Source organism: Nyctereutes procyonoides, unplaced genomic scaffold (genome assembly GCF_905146905.1).
Source record: "Nyctereutes procyonoides isolate TBG_1078 unplaced genomic scaffold, NYPRO_anot_genome, whole genome shotgun sequence".
Classification (NCBI taxonomy): Eukaryota; Metazoa; Chordata; class Mammalia; order Carnivora; family Canidae; genus Nyctereutes; species Nyctereutes procyonoides.
In genome coordinates, this window is record NW_026575133.1 from 55,530,700 (window position 1) to 55,547,755 (window position 17,056).

Here is a 17,056-nt window from a genome sequence, read left to right on the forward strand (position 1 = left end):
TGAGGGACTGCCTCAAGAACTCTGGACCCTACTGCCTCCCACCTCCTGCACCTCCCCCCACCCCACCCCACTCCCACTTGTCCCACTTACATTCCATGATTTGCGTTATTCACTCTCTAGACACACCCTCAATCCCCTTGCCCCTCTCTGGAGTCCTCACGCCTGGCAAAACTAAATCTCATTAGAGCTAACTCTACAACTCTGCATTTCCATCCAATGGAAATGGAGCTGAGCATAGCCAGAAATGGGAAAACCACGCCACCATGCTTGCTGGGCTGACTTTAAGCTCATGATCATTATACCCGAGTGGGCCCTGATCCTATCCAGTGGGCTTGCTACCTGTTCCTAGGCCACCTGCACACTCATCCCCAGACATCTGTCTCCTACCTCCACCTCCACCTGCACTTTTGGTTTCCCAGTTGAGGAAACAAAAGCAAGAAGAAGGGAGCTTCCTCAAACTCCCCACTCCCCACAGTGTGACCTCTGACCTGTGTCCAGGCCCTAGCACTTTGCCTCTCCTTTTGTCATTGTAGTCAAACCATCTGTGCTCTTGCCTGAGGCAACACCCTTGACTCACATCAGATTCCTTCTGTACTTACTCCAGGACGTAATTCCAGCACTTCTTCTTAGCCAATGTTTCCCTCTGCACAGTCTCACTCCATCAGAATAAAGCATACTATTTTTTCCATCTTAAAACAAAAATCCTTCTTGACCTCTATTCCCCTCCATTTCTCTGTCCTCTCGTACAGTAGCACTTATTGAAAGAATTGCAGGTACCCACTGCATCTGATTCTTCTTTTCCTATTCTGTCCTGAACCCACTCCATTTAGCCTCCTCCCATCCATCATCACTGAGATTGCTTTTGCCGGATGTTATGGGCTGAATGGTGTCCTCCTCAATTTCCTGTGTTAAAATCCTCACCCCACTGCCTCAGAATGTGACTCTATTTGGAGATAGGGCTTCTAAAGAGATGATTACATTAAAATGAGGCTGTTAGGTTGGGCCCCAATCCAGTTTGACTAGTGTCCTTATAAGAAGAAGAAATTTAGACACAGAGAGACACCAGGGATGACATGTGTGCACAGAGAAAAGAACATGAGAGGACACAGCAATATGGCAGACGATTACAAACCAGGGAGAGAGGCTCTAGGAGGAACCAACCTTCCCAAACCACGGTCTGAGACTTTCAGTGCCCAGAACTGTGAGAAAATTAATGTTTGTTGTTGAAGCCATGCAGTCTGTGGCATTTTGTTACATGGCCTAAGCTGACTAATACATCAGGTCACCTCCAATGGCTCAGTCTGATGGCCAATGCTCAGTGCTCCTCCAACTGACCTTTCAGTAGCACTGGCTCAATTGGTAACCCTTCCACTTCATTGCATTTCTGGGGCTCAGCACTCATGGTTATTCTTTACCAATTGGTCCTTCTCAGCCTCCTTTGCTGCCCCTCCTCATCTCTCGACCTTGTAGACCTTTCAAGCATGGCGCTCAGCAGAGCCCCTTCCCTGAACCTCATCTCATTTCTCACACACTGCCAATCTGTCAGTACTAATCTAAACACACACACCAGAACTGAGTCACCTCTCATCTCCTCCACTACTTTCACTTCTTTGGAGGCACAGCATTTCTCACCTAGGTTACCCTAACTGGATTCTACCCAGCATTCCCCTCTATCACTACCCTGCATCTTAGCCCAACCCCAACCTCACCAGGCACCTCCAAAGCAGAGTCTGAACTGGGTCTTCACCCTCTCTTTCTGGCCAGACTTAATCCACTGCACTTTGGCTCCTCTCCCACTCCACTGAAATGACACAGCAGAGGTAATTGCTGGAAAATCAAATGTTCTACTGCAGAAAGACTGATCAAGTGAAACTGGAAATTAGACCTTTGAAACCCTTTGCTGGCTTCCTATTGCCCCTAGAGACCCAAATTCTTGTGGATGCTAAAGAAGACCTTCCACGATTTGGCTTTAGTTTCAATATAATTCAGAGTGTAGGCTGTACAATCAGGTAATCCTAACTCCAACTGAATGTTTGTATCCCCCCCCAAATTCATATTCAGCCAATATGATGATAATTAGAGGTAAGGCCCTTGGGAGGTGATCAGGTCATGAGGGTAAAGTCCTCATGAATGGGCTTAGTGATCTTATGGAAGAGATACCAGAGAGCTCCTTCGTCCCTTCCACCATGTGAGGACAATAAGAAGATGGCCATCTATGAGCCAGAAAGAGGGTCTTCACCAGACACGGAATCTGTATGTGCCTTGAACTTGGACCTCTCTTCTCTAGAACTGTGAGAAACAAATATCTCTTGTTTATAAGCCACCCAGTCTGTGGTATTTCTAGAGCAGTGAACAAAGACACCAATCCCTTCTAACTGTGAGCGCAGGCAAGTTACCAGGTCTCTGCGTCTTGGTTTCCTCATGTGTCACTTGGCTGTAATTACGGCACTCATCGCACTGGTTGATGTTAGGATCAGGTGAGCTCATACTTGTCACATGCTCAGAGCAGGGCCTGGCCCAGCAGAGTTCAGTAAGTGAACGTTCATGACCTCCCACCACTATCCTTCCTCAGCCCGGGCTCTGTGCTCCCTTACTTGGAAACCCTTCCCTGCCCTCTCTAGTGGACACACTGCTGTCTGCCCTTCCATATTTCACTCCAGTGACTATCCCTGCAGGATGCCTTCCTTCCTCCCCAAGTCAGACTTAGGGCTCCTTCTTCTCCTCTCTATCGATATGTTGCACCCAATTTCATTAGAGCATGAATTAAATTATAATGCAGGATTGGTTTACCTGTCTGTGTCTTTAGGGGACTTTAAGTCCTTAGAGGGCAGGAACCATGACCTTTTATTTCTGCACCCACCAGCAGCACCATAAAACCTATCATCTTTGGATGAATGAAGTCTCCATTACTTTTTTTTTTTTTTTTTAAGTCTCCATTACTTTTGTCTTAAACTCACCTCTTTAAGCATTCCTTCACCTGGTACTTATGGATTTGGTGCACGAGGATGTGTGCATTCATTCAACAAGCAAAAGTGCCTTCCATGTGCAAGACACAGTGCTAGGTGTTGGGAATATTAAGACAAATCCAAGGCAGACAGCATTTGCACTCAAGGAGCTTACGGTCCAGAAGGACTCAAGGGCACACAGCTGCAGCATAGCGCAATTGGAGGCACTGACAAGGACCAAGGAAGCCAGGCCAGAGACCTGGGAAAGAGAGAGAGAAGTCAGAGCTTCTAGACTCAGGGGGCAGACTCACGCTGCTTATTGTCTGACACCAGGAATCAACACCAGATAAACCTGGGAATGAGGTAGGAATGAAGCTCACCATCCTAGAGACTGAAAACAAAGAATATAGAGGAAGTAGGGCACCTTGGGCAGGCGTCAGGGTGGAAGCAGACAGCAGAGGGATGCAGCCATATTTCTCCTAAGATCAAACTTGGATGGAGTGCTCAGTACATATCATGCACTGTTAAAAAGACTTGACATGGACTAACTCAGGTAGCCCTAAAACAACACTGAGTTGGGGGCTGTTGACTCATTGTATACAGGAGGGGAACCTGAGGCTAAGAACGGACTCAGGGTTTCCCAGCCAGCACTTAGCAGAGCTGGAGTCAGAATGCAGCCTGTCTCGCTCTAAGCCTATGGCTTCACCACCATGCAATGCCACCCCCACAACGGACAAGACTGTTAAGGATGTTAAGTTTGGACTAGGGTGCCTGGAGTGAGCAAGGCTGTTAGGTGCGCTGCACCAACTGTGTGATCCAAACCCTGAAAATATCCTTCCCACCAGATCACCTCCAGGGAAGTAAACTTTGCTTGTGGATCAAAGTTGTGCTGGAGGAGAGAGGGCGACAGACTAACCACAGTGACAATGAAATGACAGTGACATGTCTCATGCTTTCTGGCACCTCTCCTTGCACATAGCCAGTGCAATGCACTTGTAGGAAGCATGCAAAGCAACTTTCTTATTGAAAGATGAGAATGAAAAAATGAATGAATGAATGAATGAATGGACGAACAAGGGAATGAGGACCAAGAGCCACCAGAGCAAGGTTCCTGGGTGGGGAGAAGTTGGTGATGTGAGGAGGAATAGGCATTTCCTGACTCATCACCCCTCCACTCAGGGCATCTCCCTAAGCTTCTTTCCCATTTATGGCCCTGCTTTCCCTGCAGACCTCCTCCCAGCACTCCCACTCCAGACTGTGCCGGGCCAGTGGTCAGGTCAGTGCCATTCCCCTCATTGGGAAGACCCCTTGGGGCATCTGGACTCCTCTCACTCTTCCCTCCACAAGACACCAGGTCCCACCCAGGGACAATGAAACTCATCCCTTGACTCTCCTGGTGGCACACCGCAGGAAGGCCCTTGGAAGGTACTACCTCTGATCTGGATGGGGAATGGTTAGACTCACACGTGCCCTAGAACCAGGAGCCCTTGGGTCCAGGACGTGTCCTATAGATTCTGCTATTGGGGACCAGGACTAAAAATCTTTGTTTGATTTCCCTGAAAATTGAGGCTTCGTGAGGGAGCCCACTAACCAAAATTCTGCTTTCCTTAGCAGAAGGTAAAAACCAGCCTTAAGACACCCTAAGAAGTGATGTGGGTGTTTCCTGGGAGACCCTGGGGGGACAGCAGTTGCTCTTTCGTTCTCCTTCTTCCTCATTTCCCCAGGATTTACAACGTACTCCCCAAGGGCAGGGAAGTGAAATGTGCACTGTACACAAGTTGCTTTCCGTGGGTTATGTCACCTGATCCTCCCCAGCCCTTGTGAGGTAACATTATTCCCATTTTGCAGATGGGGACACTGAGGGTTGGAAAGTCAAGGCCCCAGTGAAACAGATGGCTCGCTCAGAATAAGACACTTTACAGGATTCAGTAAAGGAATATGGGCAAAGTGCAGCAAGGGTGTGAAATGCCCACAAAGGCTAGAGTGGTGCCATCTGGATGTGACCGCCTCAGTCCCAGGGTCAAGGAGGGGAATGGTTGCTGGAACCTGGAAGGAGAAAACTGTGCGGAGAGGGTGGCTTACAAGAGGCTGTGACCTTGTGGGGAAGGACACGGGCAGCCTGAGAAGACCCCAGAAGGCAGGACACGCGGGAATAAATATTCCAACCTCCCTGTCTCCCCCCCCACCCCGCCCCCCATCTCCTGCCAGGGCTGCTCCCCAGTGGCCCAGAGCAGGGTGAACTGTGGCCAGTGGGCATGGGGGTGTGGGGGGGTAAACACAAGACATCCCAGCGCGGAGCCCACCCAAACTGTCCAAACTTCAATGTCCAGGCTCTTGTCACCTCCCCAGGCTGCTCCGCATCTTACAGAGGGGACAGTCCATTGGGCAAGGGAGACCCAAGACCCATCCTGGCCACCCGGTGACCGCGGATGGATGGAGCAGCCTTTGCTGCCAGCTCCCCGGGGCCACACCCTGAGAGCGCCCCGCGCCCCGCAGCACCAGTGAACACCCCTGCTCTCCTGCTCCAGGGCCCGGGTCTCCAACCTGTAGAGGGCGGTGGCCCTCCCGTGACCCGTGCCCTCCCTCCCGGGAAACCCACCCTGCCCTTGGGGGAGCGGCTCCAAGGTGAGCCCGGGGGGGATCTGATTGAGGAGGAGGCAGGATGAGAGGGTTCCCCGAGGAGGATCATTTAATTTTATGGGGAGAGAACAGGAACCAGGACGGGGGGCTCGGCCTGGGGCTGGGGAGCGGCCTGGCTGCAGGCGGCGGGGGGCCAGGAGCACGTGCCACCATCACCTCCCGGGCCTCCCATCTGCCGCCGCCAGCGTGCTGGAGTGTGTGAGGCCGCGGGGTGAGCAGGGCTACAATATTTTTCTGACACTAACACCTCTCTCTGGCCCTCAGGAAGGGCGGTGGAGGAGCCAGGCCCCGCCAAATACCGCCCACAGCCTGCTCTCTGCCTCCTGGCGCCAGACCCCAGAGGCCTGCAGCTAAGGCAGCAGCTACGGGGAAGGTGAGAGGAGAGGGGAGGAGGGAAGGGAGGAGAGAGAGGAGGGGAGGAGCCCCCATTTGACTTGCTGTTCCAAGGGAAGTAGAAGTGGTCCTGGAGGTCACAGGAAGCTGGGCTCAGGGACCTTGGAGGTCACAGTGTGCGATGAACCCTTCCATGTAATTCCAACAAGACAGGTGGAATGGAAGCTATTTGCCTTGGTGGCACAGAGGGGAGGCCGCCCTGCACTTGGGGCCTTCCCATCAACAGGGGGGGCTCTGATTGGATGCTAACAGCTTGGATACAAGGGAGGAGGCAAGATCCTGAGACATGGCCCAACAAGGGGTGCCGAGGGAGAGGCCCCAAGAGGTCCCTGAGCAGGGCGTGTGGGCCTGAGCCTGGAAGGATGTGGGGGTGCACCATGTAGGAGATGGCCCCTTGCCCAGGGGACAGAGGAACCAAGGCGGGTAAGAGCCCCTTCCTCCCCCTTCTCACCTGCTACATGGAAAAGAAGGGGAGAGATAAAGACAGGGTGGAAGGGAAAGAGGAGACAAGTTAGGAAAGGAGGGGGGAGGGGAGGTGTGGAGGGAGAAGAGAGGAGGCTGATTCTCAGCTCATCACCTCTGAAATAACAAGTTTACGCCCTGATGTGTTTAAAATCCCACCTGCATTAAAGTCCAAGTCATACTGTAATATCTGGGCTGCAGTTTCTTGACTTTGCTTCTCCAGATCCTAATAACCCCAGAGCAAAGAGGAGGCACCCCTCCTCCCCATCGCCTTTCTGTCAAGGGGGGAAATCCTGGAAGGGACCCCGAGCCCCTGCAAGGCCTACCAGACGGCACAGTTTAAAACTCCTCAAGGCCCGTGGGGCTCGGGCCTCCCTCGCACTGTCCACCCTCTGTTTTCCCATCAGTCTGCCTCTCCCCTCACAACCCTTCTTCTCCCTCTCGGGTTACACTCTCCAGAGATGAGGATCAAAGAACAAAATCCTGGGGAAATGGATCAAATCTGGCTTGAATTTCCCCAAGTCAGAGCTCATGGGTTTCCTCTTAGAAATGAAAGGGAAAGGGGAAGAAGTCAAACCAGAAACCCCTGAGCTTAGGTGGCTGACTTTATCTCAATACTCTGATCTCTCTGGGTTCCTCACACCGCCCCCACCCCCACCCATGCCTGGAGGCCAGGTCATTGAAGAGTGGGGGACAGACACCCAGACAATTTAGAAATCGGGCTTAGAATGTAGTTGCTTTGCCACCTTTAGATTTCAAGGACCCAATGTCCATTCATTCATTCATTCATTCATTCATCCAATAAATAGTTAGCAAGCACCTACTATGTGCCAGGCTGAAGCGACAGCAAGTAACAAAACAGAGGTGCCTGCCCTTGTCGAGCCTATGTTCTTCCCACTAGGAACGGACAGTAAATGATAAACATGATAAATAAGAATTACATCATGTGTTCAGGGGGAATAGGAATATGGGAAAAAGACAAAAGAGAAGTCAGGAGGAGGCTGGGAGTGGAAGGGGACAGGAAGCTCAATGGGGAAGGTGACATTTGAGCAAACACTGGAAGAAGGTGGAAGAGCAACTTTCTGGGGAGCAGAGGCCGCAGGCGAGTATGCCAGCACGTCAAGGTGAATGTCAGCAGTCTCCTTGGCCGCCGTCAGCACCTGGGTTATCACTCTTATTGAGCGAGGCAGGATGCTTTGAGGGATCTGCTCAGGGCAGCAGCATGTTCTGACTTTAGGTTTTAAAAGGACCGCACCCTGAATGCAATGACCAGGTCTGTTTCTACACACAGAATTTTAGAATTGGACAGAACCTCACAGAGACCCCCACCCACCCCCATTTGGCAGATGAAGACACTGAGGCCCAGAGAAGGATGTGACCAGGTCACATGCCCCTGGAGGGGTGAGTCAGCCTCCAGCTCACATCTTCCAACCTGGCTGCACTTCATGGGGTGCCGGGCCGCAGGTGACCCCCTGAGGACTCTTACTAGCAGGTCTCTAAAACTGTCCTCTGATCAGATCTCCTTGCCACTGGGGGGGCTGGAAAGCCCAGTGGCTGAGATTACCGTTATTTTCAATCTTTCTGATCCAAATGGTCTTTTTGAATCTGGGGTTCAGAAAAAGGGACAGCCAGATGATGTAAGGGGAAGAGGGTATGATGGCCAGGTGACACTTCACACCCTAGGCCTCTCCCTGCCCTGCCCTGCCCTTCCCCATCTGGTACCTCAGGCTCCCCCACAGTGCTGTACCCCAGTTCTTTCTTGCCAAGCCAGTCCTCTTTCCAGAGGGGCTAGCAGGGAGAGGGTGGGGTTAAGGATGCAAAAGCAGCTTGGCCTTTGCTGAGCACTGGCCAGTGACCTGGCCCTCCCAGGTGGCAGTAACCTACCATAACTGCTGGCCTGGCTTGGTGTGACTCGGCTGGTGATACCTTTTCCCACCTTCCTCTTCTCTTACAAAATTGTGTTCAGTCTTTAAAGCCTTTTCTGGGAAGGCTTCTCCTAATTTCAGTACAGTAGCCTCCCTATATCCAAGGGGGATACTTCCAAGACCCCCAGTGGACACCTGAAACCATGGATAGCAGTGAAGCCTACATGTACTATGATTTTTTTCCTCATATATACTTAGTGGGTTGAAGTTTAATGTATAAATCAGGCACAGTATGAGTTTGACAACAGTAACTAATAATAAATAGAACATTTGTAACAATATACTACGGTAATAAAAGTTAGTTGAATGTGGTCTCTCTCTCTCTCTCTCCATCAAAATATTTTATGACACTGTACTCATCCATCTTCTAGTGATGTGAGGATAAAATGGCTACATGAGGAAATGAAGTGAGGTGAATGACAGGCACTGTGACACGGCATTAGGCTGCCACTGGGCTTCTGATAATAAGTCAGAAGGAGGATCATCTACTTCCAGACCACAGTTCAGTGCGGATAACAGGCCGTGGAAAGCAAAACCACAGATTGCGTGCTCACACCTATTTTCACTTACTTTATGTTATGGGTAATCGTTCCCAGACCAGTCCCTTCCACTGAGATCATAGCCCTTTGAGGGCAAGGATGGTTCAATTTCTCTTTGGAGCATCCTTGGCACCCAACGCATAGCTTGACACATTGTAGATCCTTAAATTTGTTTGTTGAACGGAATTCAGAGGAAGAGTTACAATACTAGAAGTTTACCAGGACAGGGTGAGGGGGCTTACTGGTCAGGAGCCCAAAACTCATCTCCTCTCCCTGCTGAGACTGTGCCTGATCCCTGCATCTCTGAACTATCCAACTTCCCTTCTGGCACTCAGCAGCTTGTGGGAGGAGAGACACAGTTAGAGCAGGATGGGGAGGCATTTCTCTTTTTGAGTAACTTTGACACAACGGCAGCTAGCAGAGTAGAGAGAAAACATGGTGTCTGAGAAAAGCCTTGAGTAAAGGCCTGCATGGTGGTTAATTTCTGTCAACTTGACTGGTCATGGGTGCCAGGTAAAACATCATTTCTGGATGTTTCCAGATGAGACCAGCATTTGAATTGGTGGACTCAGTCGAGCAGATTGCCCTCCCCAGTGGGAGTGAGCCTCATCCAATCAGTTGAGGGCCCAAATAGAGCAAAAGGCAGAGGGATTTGCTTTTTGCTTCCTGCCTGCCTGTGGAGTTGGGACATAGTGTCTCCTCTTCTCCAGCCCTCAAACTTCTATTTATACCATTGGCTCCTCTGGTTCTTGGGCCTTCTGACTCAGACCGAATTACACCACCCACTTTCCTGGGTCTCCAGCCTGAAGAAGCAGATCGTGGGACTTCTCAGCCTCCACAACCATGTAAGCCAATACCTCATAATAAATCTTTTTATATACATATATATCCCCCTGGTTCTGTTTCTCTGGAGAACTCTTTATAGCCTGTCTCCACCTAATTGGCCACAGGTCTTTATGAGGCTCTGCTGTGAATTTCATTCTATTCGGCTCTGAAGTAGGGACAATGATCTCCTCCCCTACACTCACTACAAAGAGGACGGTATTCATTCGTGTAGCAAGTGTTTATTAAGCACCTGGTAAGTGTCAAGCTCTGTGCGGCACACACGGGATCCAGTCTGTTGGCAAGGTGCTTTGGGCTCCTTTGGAGGAAACATCAGTTGAATTCCCAGTTTTAGCAAATAACCAGCTCCCAAAGATGCAGTGCCATCTGGGTCACTGGGATGGGGAACTACTTCCTGCGGCGTGATCTGGGGCCTCAGACCCAGGGGGAGGATGAGCACCTTGACAAGGTGTGTTCTCTCCTCACAAATGCTTTGAGAAGTGGGTTGGGGGCTCCTCACCTGAGAAGGTCTGGGTTCATTGGCTCAGATGCCTTTGCCTGACCCCAGCCTGACTCAGAGGAGAGGAAGGCAAAGAGGCAAAAGGCCTGTCCTAGGAATCAGGAGACTAAGTGCTCAAATGCCTCTCTGGCTGATGAGCCGTACAGTCCTTAATGCTTTCTCAGCCTCCGGCAGCTCATCTGTGAAATGGATACACATCTTGCAGATTGCACTAATTTGTAGAGATGCATGAATTAAAAGACCTTTCAAAGCATGAAGTTCAACATAGGAAGCAATCAATGGGGAGACTCCCCAACCCCCGCCCTGGGACAATGCCGAGGTTGGGTAGGGAAGCAGGGCAGGTCTTGTACTGCAAGATGAAGCCAGAAGCACTCACCATCCTCACACAGGTTCAGCTTGGACAGGCTCCTGCCATCAAAGGGCTCCTCAAAGATGGAGCTGGTGTCACGATCACTCACAGTGTGCAGGTACATGGCTTTGTTCTCCATTCTGACCTGCAGCAGAAAGAACAGCAAGGGGAGAGGAGAGGGAGAAAGGAGGCAGGGGAGAGAGAGAGAATAAACTATAGGTGGACACAGAACTGAATGGGCAGAACAAGGCGCCCATCCCCAAGCCCTGGAGCCTGAACACTGGTAGCCCCTCATGGACAGGTGCCAGCCACCAGGTCCTCGGGATCCTGTCTTGCCTCCCAACCTCCTCGGTGCTTGGGAAGGCCAAGGCCCTTTGGACCTTTCTGATGACAGGATGGGTCCATTCATTCCAACGGCCCTTGGTTGGGGCCAGAGCCTGAGCCAGAAGGGCCCCGAGGGTGATGCTTGGTGGGGCCTGGAGAAGCTGGTCCTCCTCACCCCAATGGAGTGACTTCCTGGCCTCTGGAGCTTTGCACATATTAAAGAGACTTGGGCTCTTGCTCTGTGTTGGAAGCGTGCTGCCTGGAGTTGGGTGCTGTGGGACCAAAGCAGGGATCCGTCTCTCACCAGAACCAGAGGAACAGGCAGCCGCAATGGAGTCCCCCAGACATTAAGACCTGGGCAGCCCTAGGCCAGGCGAGGGGCCCATGTCTACAAGGCCTCCTGAGGCTGGATCGCTGGGGCTCTGGGTCTTCCCCGTGGTTTTCCAGGAATGCACCCATTTACTCGGGGAAAGGGCATGCCATTTGAAGTAAACCAGCGCCATTTACGGAAGTGCGTACCTCTCTCTCCCATTTTGTAATATACACACGTGCCCTGAGTACGTTACAGGAAAGATTATATTTGGAGATGTTCTGGGTTGCTCTGGATCAGAAGACTCTGGTGGGGATTGTAGGGATTTTGTGCTTATTTTTGTTTGCCGGATATTCTGGGTTTTCTACAGTGAGTTTGCATTCTTCGTGTAATAAGAAAAATCTACTTTTTCAGCCAAATTACAAAGTATTTATTTACATAAAACACTTGCTATTCCCTTTCTTACATATATGCTCAGTGATTTTACAAATTACGTTCTAATTTCAGCTCCGTTCCAGCCATAAGGTTAGCTTGACCTTTGGCCCTGGTGCTCTTGGACCGTCTGGATATTGAACCAAAAAATCCACTTTTAGAGAGCAAATTCTTCAGAAGATAAAAGCCCCTGGGAAGATGGATGGGTCGCAGGCCAGGCATGAAGCAAACTCAACTCTGAGGCCTGGAGAGCTGAGGCAGGGGTCTAGCACCTGGGAGGACATGACAGGGGCCTGGCAGGTGGCATGGGGGCACCTTCCAGGTGAGCAGCCAATCAATTTCTCTTCGGAGGCAGACTGGGAAGGGAGGCATCAGCATCGGGTCAATAGATATGGATAATGAAAGAGGAGCCCGGATGAACCGTCCCAGCAGACAGAGCAAAACACAAACCCTTTATATTCATGGCTTGACCTTGGTCTCCAGAGACCTCTGACTTCAGGGCTGAGAAGACGTCAGAACTGGCCAGTTGCTACACAACTGTCCTTCTGATGTCCCTCCCTGCTGCTCTTGTCTCTCCAGCAATGAAATGCCACATGCCCTGCACACAGGTGAACACGTGTGCATGCGTGCGCACACACACACACACACACACACACACACACACGCATGTGTGCACATATGGGCAGGGTGTTCACAGCCTCTGCAGGCTTTTCTTCCAGCCTGCAGGAGGAGGGGGCCAGAGGGCAGCCCACAGCTCTGCCAGGATCTCAACCCCCTCTGCCCCAGGAGTTCCTTGGAGCCCCCAAACTGCTCCCAGCCAGCTTCTCTGTGCTGCAGTTATGTCTGATTTGCTAACGTCGCAACACCATGCTCCATCCAAGTCCTCCACCCACTGTGGGCCTCTAGGTGGGGCCCCGGAGCAACTCCACTGCTGCTGAGCTGCAGGGGACCCTCCCTTGTTTCATAAGCACTGAGTGCAGCATCCCTCCCTCTGGCCTCCATCCTGGGGAGCTGCAAAGCAGGAGGCCAGTGTCTCTTCTGCAAGCCATAATCCTCTCTCTGCCAAAGGCAACAGGCGCTGTGTGACCTCTGGGCAACACTCGATGGGGTGCCGCCATGCTGACCATGGGGCTGTGGAGATGAGCTCAGGCCAGGTTAGCCCCGACTTCATTTCCACCTTCCCCACTGCCAGTCCACCTCCTGGATCAGAGCTGGAACACATGGCTTGTTATCTGGAATGTGTCTATAGGGTGGCCCCTCCTTTACCCCCTCCCCACCCCAGGGCTGGTGGAACAGGAGCCCTGGGGAGCCTGTTGAGAAGAGGGGCTGGGGTGGAGCAGAGGCCAGATGTGAGATGAGGTTGGAAATGCTCAGCCAGCTCCGTTAATGTTTGTTACTTGGGAAGGAAACCTAAGAATGTTCTGACTGCCCCAGGTTTTATTTTCAGCTATTTTTCCTTCTTGGGAAACGGGGGGCAGGAATTTGAACCCTTCAATCATTGGTCTCATAGCCTTTGGGGCTAAGTTTGTGCTCTCAAGCACAGTGCATCTCACTGCCAAGTATGGTGGTAATAGAATTGATATGCACCCCTTGCGTGTGTACACACCCCATGAGCTACAGACCATTTGCCATCTAGGATCTCTCTGCCCTCGCAGGACCACTGTGAGGGGGGCAGAGGACATTAGTGTGTTGTTCCCACTTTAGACATAAGCCAATCTAGGCCCACAAAGGCAAGAGCCAATGGTGTCAGTGAGACAAGCGTGAGGCACCAGGCAAGGGCTTCCCACCCAGGACACTGACCCTACCACAAGGCTGCTTTGTCCAGGAAGTATGTATTCATCCATCACGGTAGCTACCTTTAGAGTCACAACCAGGCAATGAAGAGGGTCAGTGGAGGCCCTGGGGCCAAGCAGAGGCTCCAAGAGCTAGAAGGGAGGGGACCAAAATCATGGAAACATGAGCAGGGTGTGGAGGCCAAAATGACATAAGGATAAAGCCCGAGGAACTTGGAATTTTGTGTTCAAGTCAAAGAATGAGGCCTTCCTCCCCCAGGGACAGGACATACTGGCCTCTTAGGGATGTCTGGATGCTACGTTTTAGAGCTGAAGCATTCAGGCATCCTGCTCTACCCCAGGAAGCTCCATGCAGGCCTGTGGCAGGTGGGGAGCTCAGGCGACATGGGATCCTGTCCTGGGGCCATTTCCTACTACTCGGGATCCTGGCCCAATCAGCTGAGCTTGTTCAGCCTCAGGTCATCACCTCTATGAGGGAGAGAAGCACATCTGCCAGCCACTCAGTTATTTCAAGGCTCCAGTAGAACAGTGCACATGGAAGGTCTTTAGGAGCAGGGGCAGCCAGAGAGCTGGTAGTGGAGTCTGGAGAGAAACAACCCCTACCCCCCTACCCCGCATCTTCAGATCCTACCAAGCAGTTAGGTGAGGGGCGCGGGGCTCCGTCTCTAGGTTCCTGAAGTTTCCCTCAGGCCCGGAAACAATGCTCTTTGGGGTTCCCTTTGCAAAAAAGCAACTGTGAATACAGACCAGAGCCAAATCCCAACCCTTGCTTGAAGGGTTGCCTCTCACTGCCTGTCACTCTCTGGGCAGCAGAAGGACTCAATTGATCCTTCCTGCTGAAGGGGCATGAGCCTCACCTGTTGCTGCGAAGACCGGTGTGTCTGGGTCCCAGCATCTAACTCTGCAGGGCTCGCACCTTCTCTTTGAATCGTGAAGCTTATGGAAATCGAGTCCAAAGCACCATGAATACGGCCCTGTCCCGAGGGCCCCCTCCTCTAACTGTACTTAGTTCACTCAAATTATAACCCAAAGCTGGAAAGGTGCAGATGTTTTATAAATAAGCTCTCCCTTCATACATTCCACCACTGACATGCACATGTGCACACGCATCATGCACCTAGAGGGACAATCACTTGTACTATCCGCTCCCAGAATAGGCTCCCGAGCTGCAACACGAGTTGCCATGAGGCAAGAGCTTCCCCAAAAGCGGGCTCACGCCAGCTCGATGCCCCCCGACCCCCGCAGAGACCCACCGCAGGGACCTCCCCACCTGGCGCTGCACCTCGGCGCTCTGCATCCTGAGATGCCCAAATGCAGGGCCCTGCTCCCTCGGCCCCCTCTGCGTCCCCCAGCTGCCTCTGGGGCACTCTGCTCAGGTGCAGGGACGGAGTTAGTGCAGGACTCACCTGAGTGTCCCCACTGAGTCGCCAGAAGTACCTGTCTTCTCAGCTCCCCGCATTCGCCGTGGTGCCCGAGGAGCCGCCTGCTGTCACCGCAAGGAGACCCAGGCTGCCCCGCAGAGCTCGTCCCCTCGGCCAGACCAAGTCATAGACGGAGGCCGCCCCCTGCTCAGTGACTGGTCTCAGGGGTCACTTCTCCAGGAGGGTCAGGTCAGCAGCAAGACTGCACCCTGACCCCGACCCAGGCCTGCGGCCGGGGAGCCCCTGTCTTGGTGCCTGGCCTCAGTCGGCCGCGGGCAGCGCTCAGGACATGCTCCGGGCAGGCACCAGCGGCTCCGCTAGCACCGACTGCGTCCTGAACTGCAGCTGCTCTGGCCGCCAGGCTTTATAAATATAAAGTTCTTGGAGCAATTGCTGGAGCTCCCTTGGGGTCTGGAACACATCCCCCCTCTGGTGGCCAATCTCAGCATTACAGACCCCCCCCCCACCCCCTTCTCCCGCCCAGTCCGGAGCCGAGAAGTCAGCCTTGCCCTGGGACCCCACACACCTCATCTAAAACCCCACGCAAAATAAGTTTTGGAAACTTCTGCAGGAATGACCGCTGGACCTGGCTCACGGGCCACCCGAGAAACCAGTCTCAGAAACTTATTTATAGGACAGAATTTGCATTGCTCAATTCATTCACCAAACTTGGCTTAGAATTAATTTACGCGTTTTTCTGAAGTCACATCCACCCGCAGAGGACACAGATTTGGCCACGCTGGAGAGGTTCAGAAGAGCGTTCCGTGAGCACTGAGGGAACCTCCCCAAGACAGTGTCAAAGCGACTCGGGAAGGCGGGAAGCAGTGATGGAGCGTTGGCACTGCACCAGGGCCGGGGGCATACAGAGATGGGGAGACGGGCTCCCTGACCTCAAGGGGGCTGCAATCCAGGATGAGAGGTGCACTCAGGCACAAATAACTGAAAACCTAAGGGTCATCGAACACATCTTCAATTGCGATCTCGCCAAAATATTAAGAGAGTAATTACATTCAGACTGGGGAAAGGCGTGGGGATGATTCAAAAAATAGCTGGAGCCAGTGGCCGGCACTGTCAGTGTGCAAGCACGCCCCCTGCCCACGAAGACACACCCACTGACTGGTTAAAAACTCAGATTCAATGCTAGAGGGTCAGACCTCGTACAAGACAACAGTTTGCCAGGGCTCAGCATCTCCCCACAGCGCAGGTGCCAACCCACAACTGAGTCAGAAAGGTCTTGCAAACATTATATGGTCTCATTCTTTTGGGGAATATAAAAAATAGTGAAAGGGAATAAAGGGGAAAGGAGGAAAAATGAGTGGGAAATATCAGAAAGGGAGACAGAACATGAGAGACTCCTAACTCTGGGAAACGAACTAGGGGTGGTGGAAGGGGAGGAGGGCAGGAGGTGGGGGTGACTGGGTGACTGAGGGGGGCACTTGACGGGATGAGCACTGGGTGTTATTCTGTATGTTGGCAAATTGAAAACCAATAAAAAATACATTTATAAAATTAAAAAAAAAAAGAAAGGTCTTAGTCATGTTCAGAGACTGAGCCTCCTGACCATCTCTGGAAGCAGTTCTAGTATGAGGCTCCATTTCACAGAGGGAAGACGCAGTAGTAGTCATAGTAATAATAAAATAATAATAATAGCAGCAAGGAGGAGATGAGGTGGAGAAGCAGGGAGGAGGAGCGGGAGGAGGGTGGGAGGAGGAGGCAGGGAGAAGCAGGAAGTGGAGGAAAAACACTTTCTAGTCTATACTGTGTGCTAGGTGATTCCGAGTGCTTTTCATATATTAAGTCACATTGACAGCCCTGTGAGGTTGGTCCTATTACTATTCCCATTTTATAGAGACAGAGGCTTTTTAGTAACTTGTCCAAGGTCAAGCAGCCTGTAAGCAACGGAGCTAGATTCCACCCTAGGCAATAGGATGCTACACTGTGCCCTAACCGGGCCCCTACACTGCCTCTCATGAAAAAGTGTTCTTTAATCACCCATCAATTCACCAACAATCCTCGGAATACAATCTTAAAAATAGCCAGAGTCGGGCTCAACGTGTTCTGTCCGGGAGTCTTTGTTGCAGAGATGTGTATATTAGCAAGAAATGCCAGTGGGTTAATAAAACCCTGGTGATGTCCTCCTTCACCCAATACAAAGGACGTTTTCTAATACTCCCACACTGG

At 51.8% G+C, this 17,056-nt stretch overlaps 1 protein-coding gene across 2 annotated transcripts in view; it reads right to left on the reverse strand.

Annotated features, from left to right (window-relative positions):
* The window catches only part of SCARA5 (scavenger receptor class A member 5), a 122,998-nt gene extending 107,760 nt beyond the window's left edge, over positions 1–15,238 (reverse strand). For both annotated transcript variants that reach the window (XM_055299926.1, XM_055299925.1), the window contains exons 1-2: positions 14,861–15,238; positions 10,623–10,740 (exon numbers count right to left, since the gene is read on the reverse strand). In XM_055299926.1, the coding sequence (XP_055155901.1) occupies positions 10,623–10,734 (112 nt within the window). In that variant the 5' untranslated portion in view covers positions 10,735–10,740; positions 14,861–15,238. The remainder of the gene's footprint in view (positions 1–10,622; positions 10,741–14,860) is intronic.
* Positions 15,239–17,056: the final 1,818 nt, after the last annotated feature.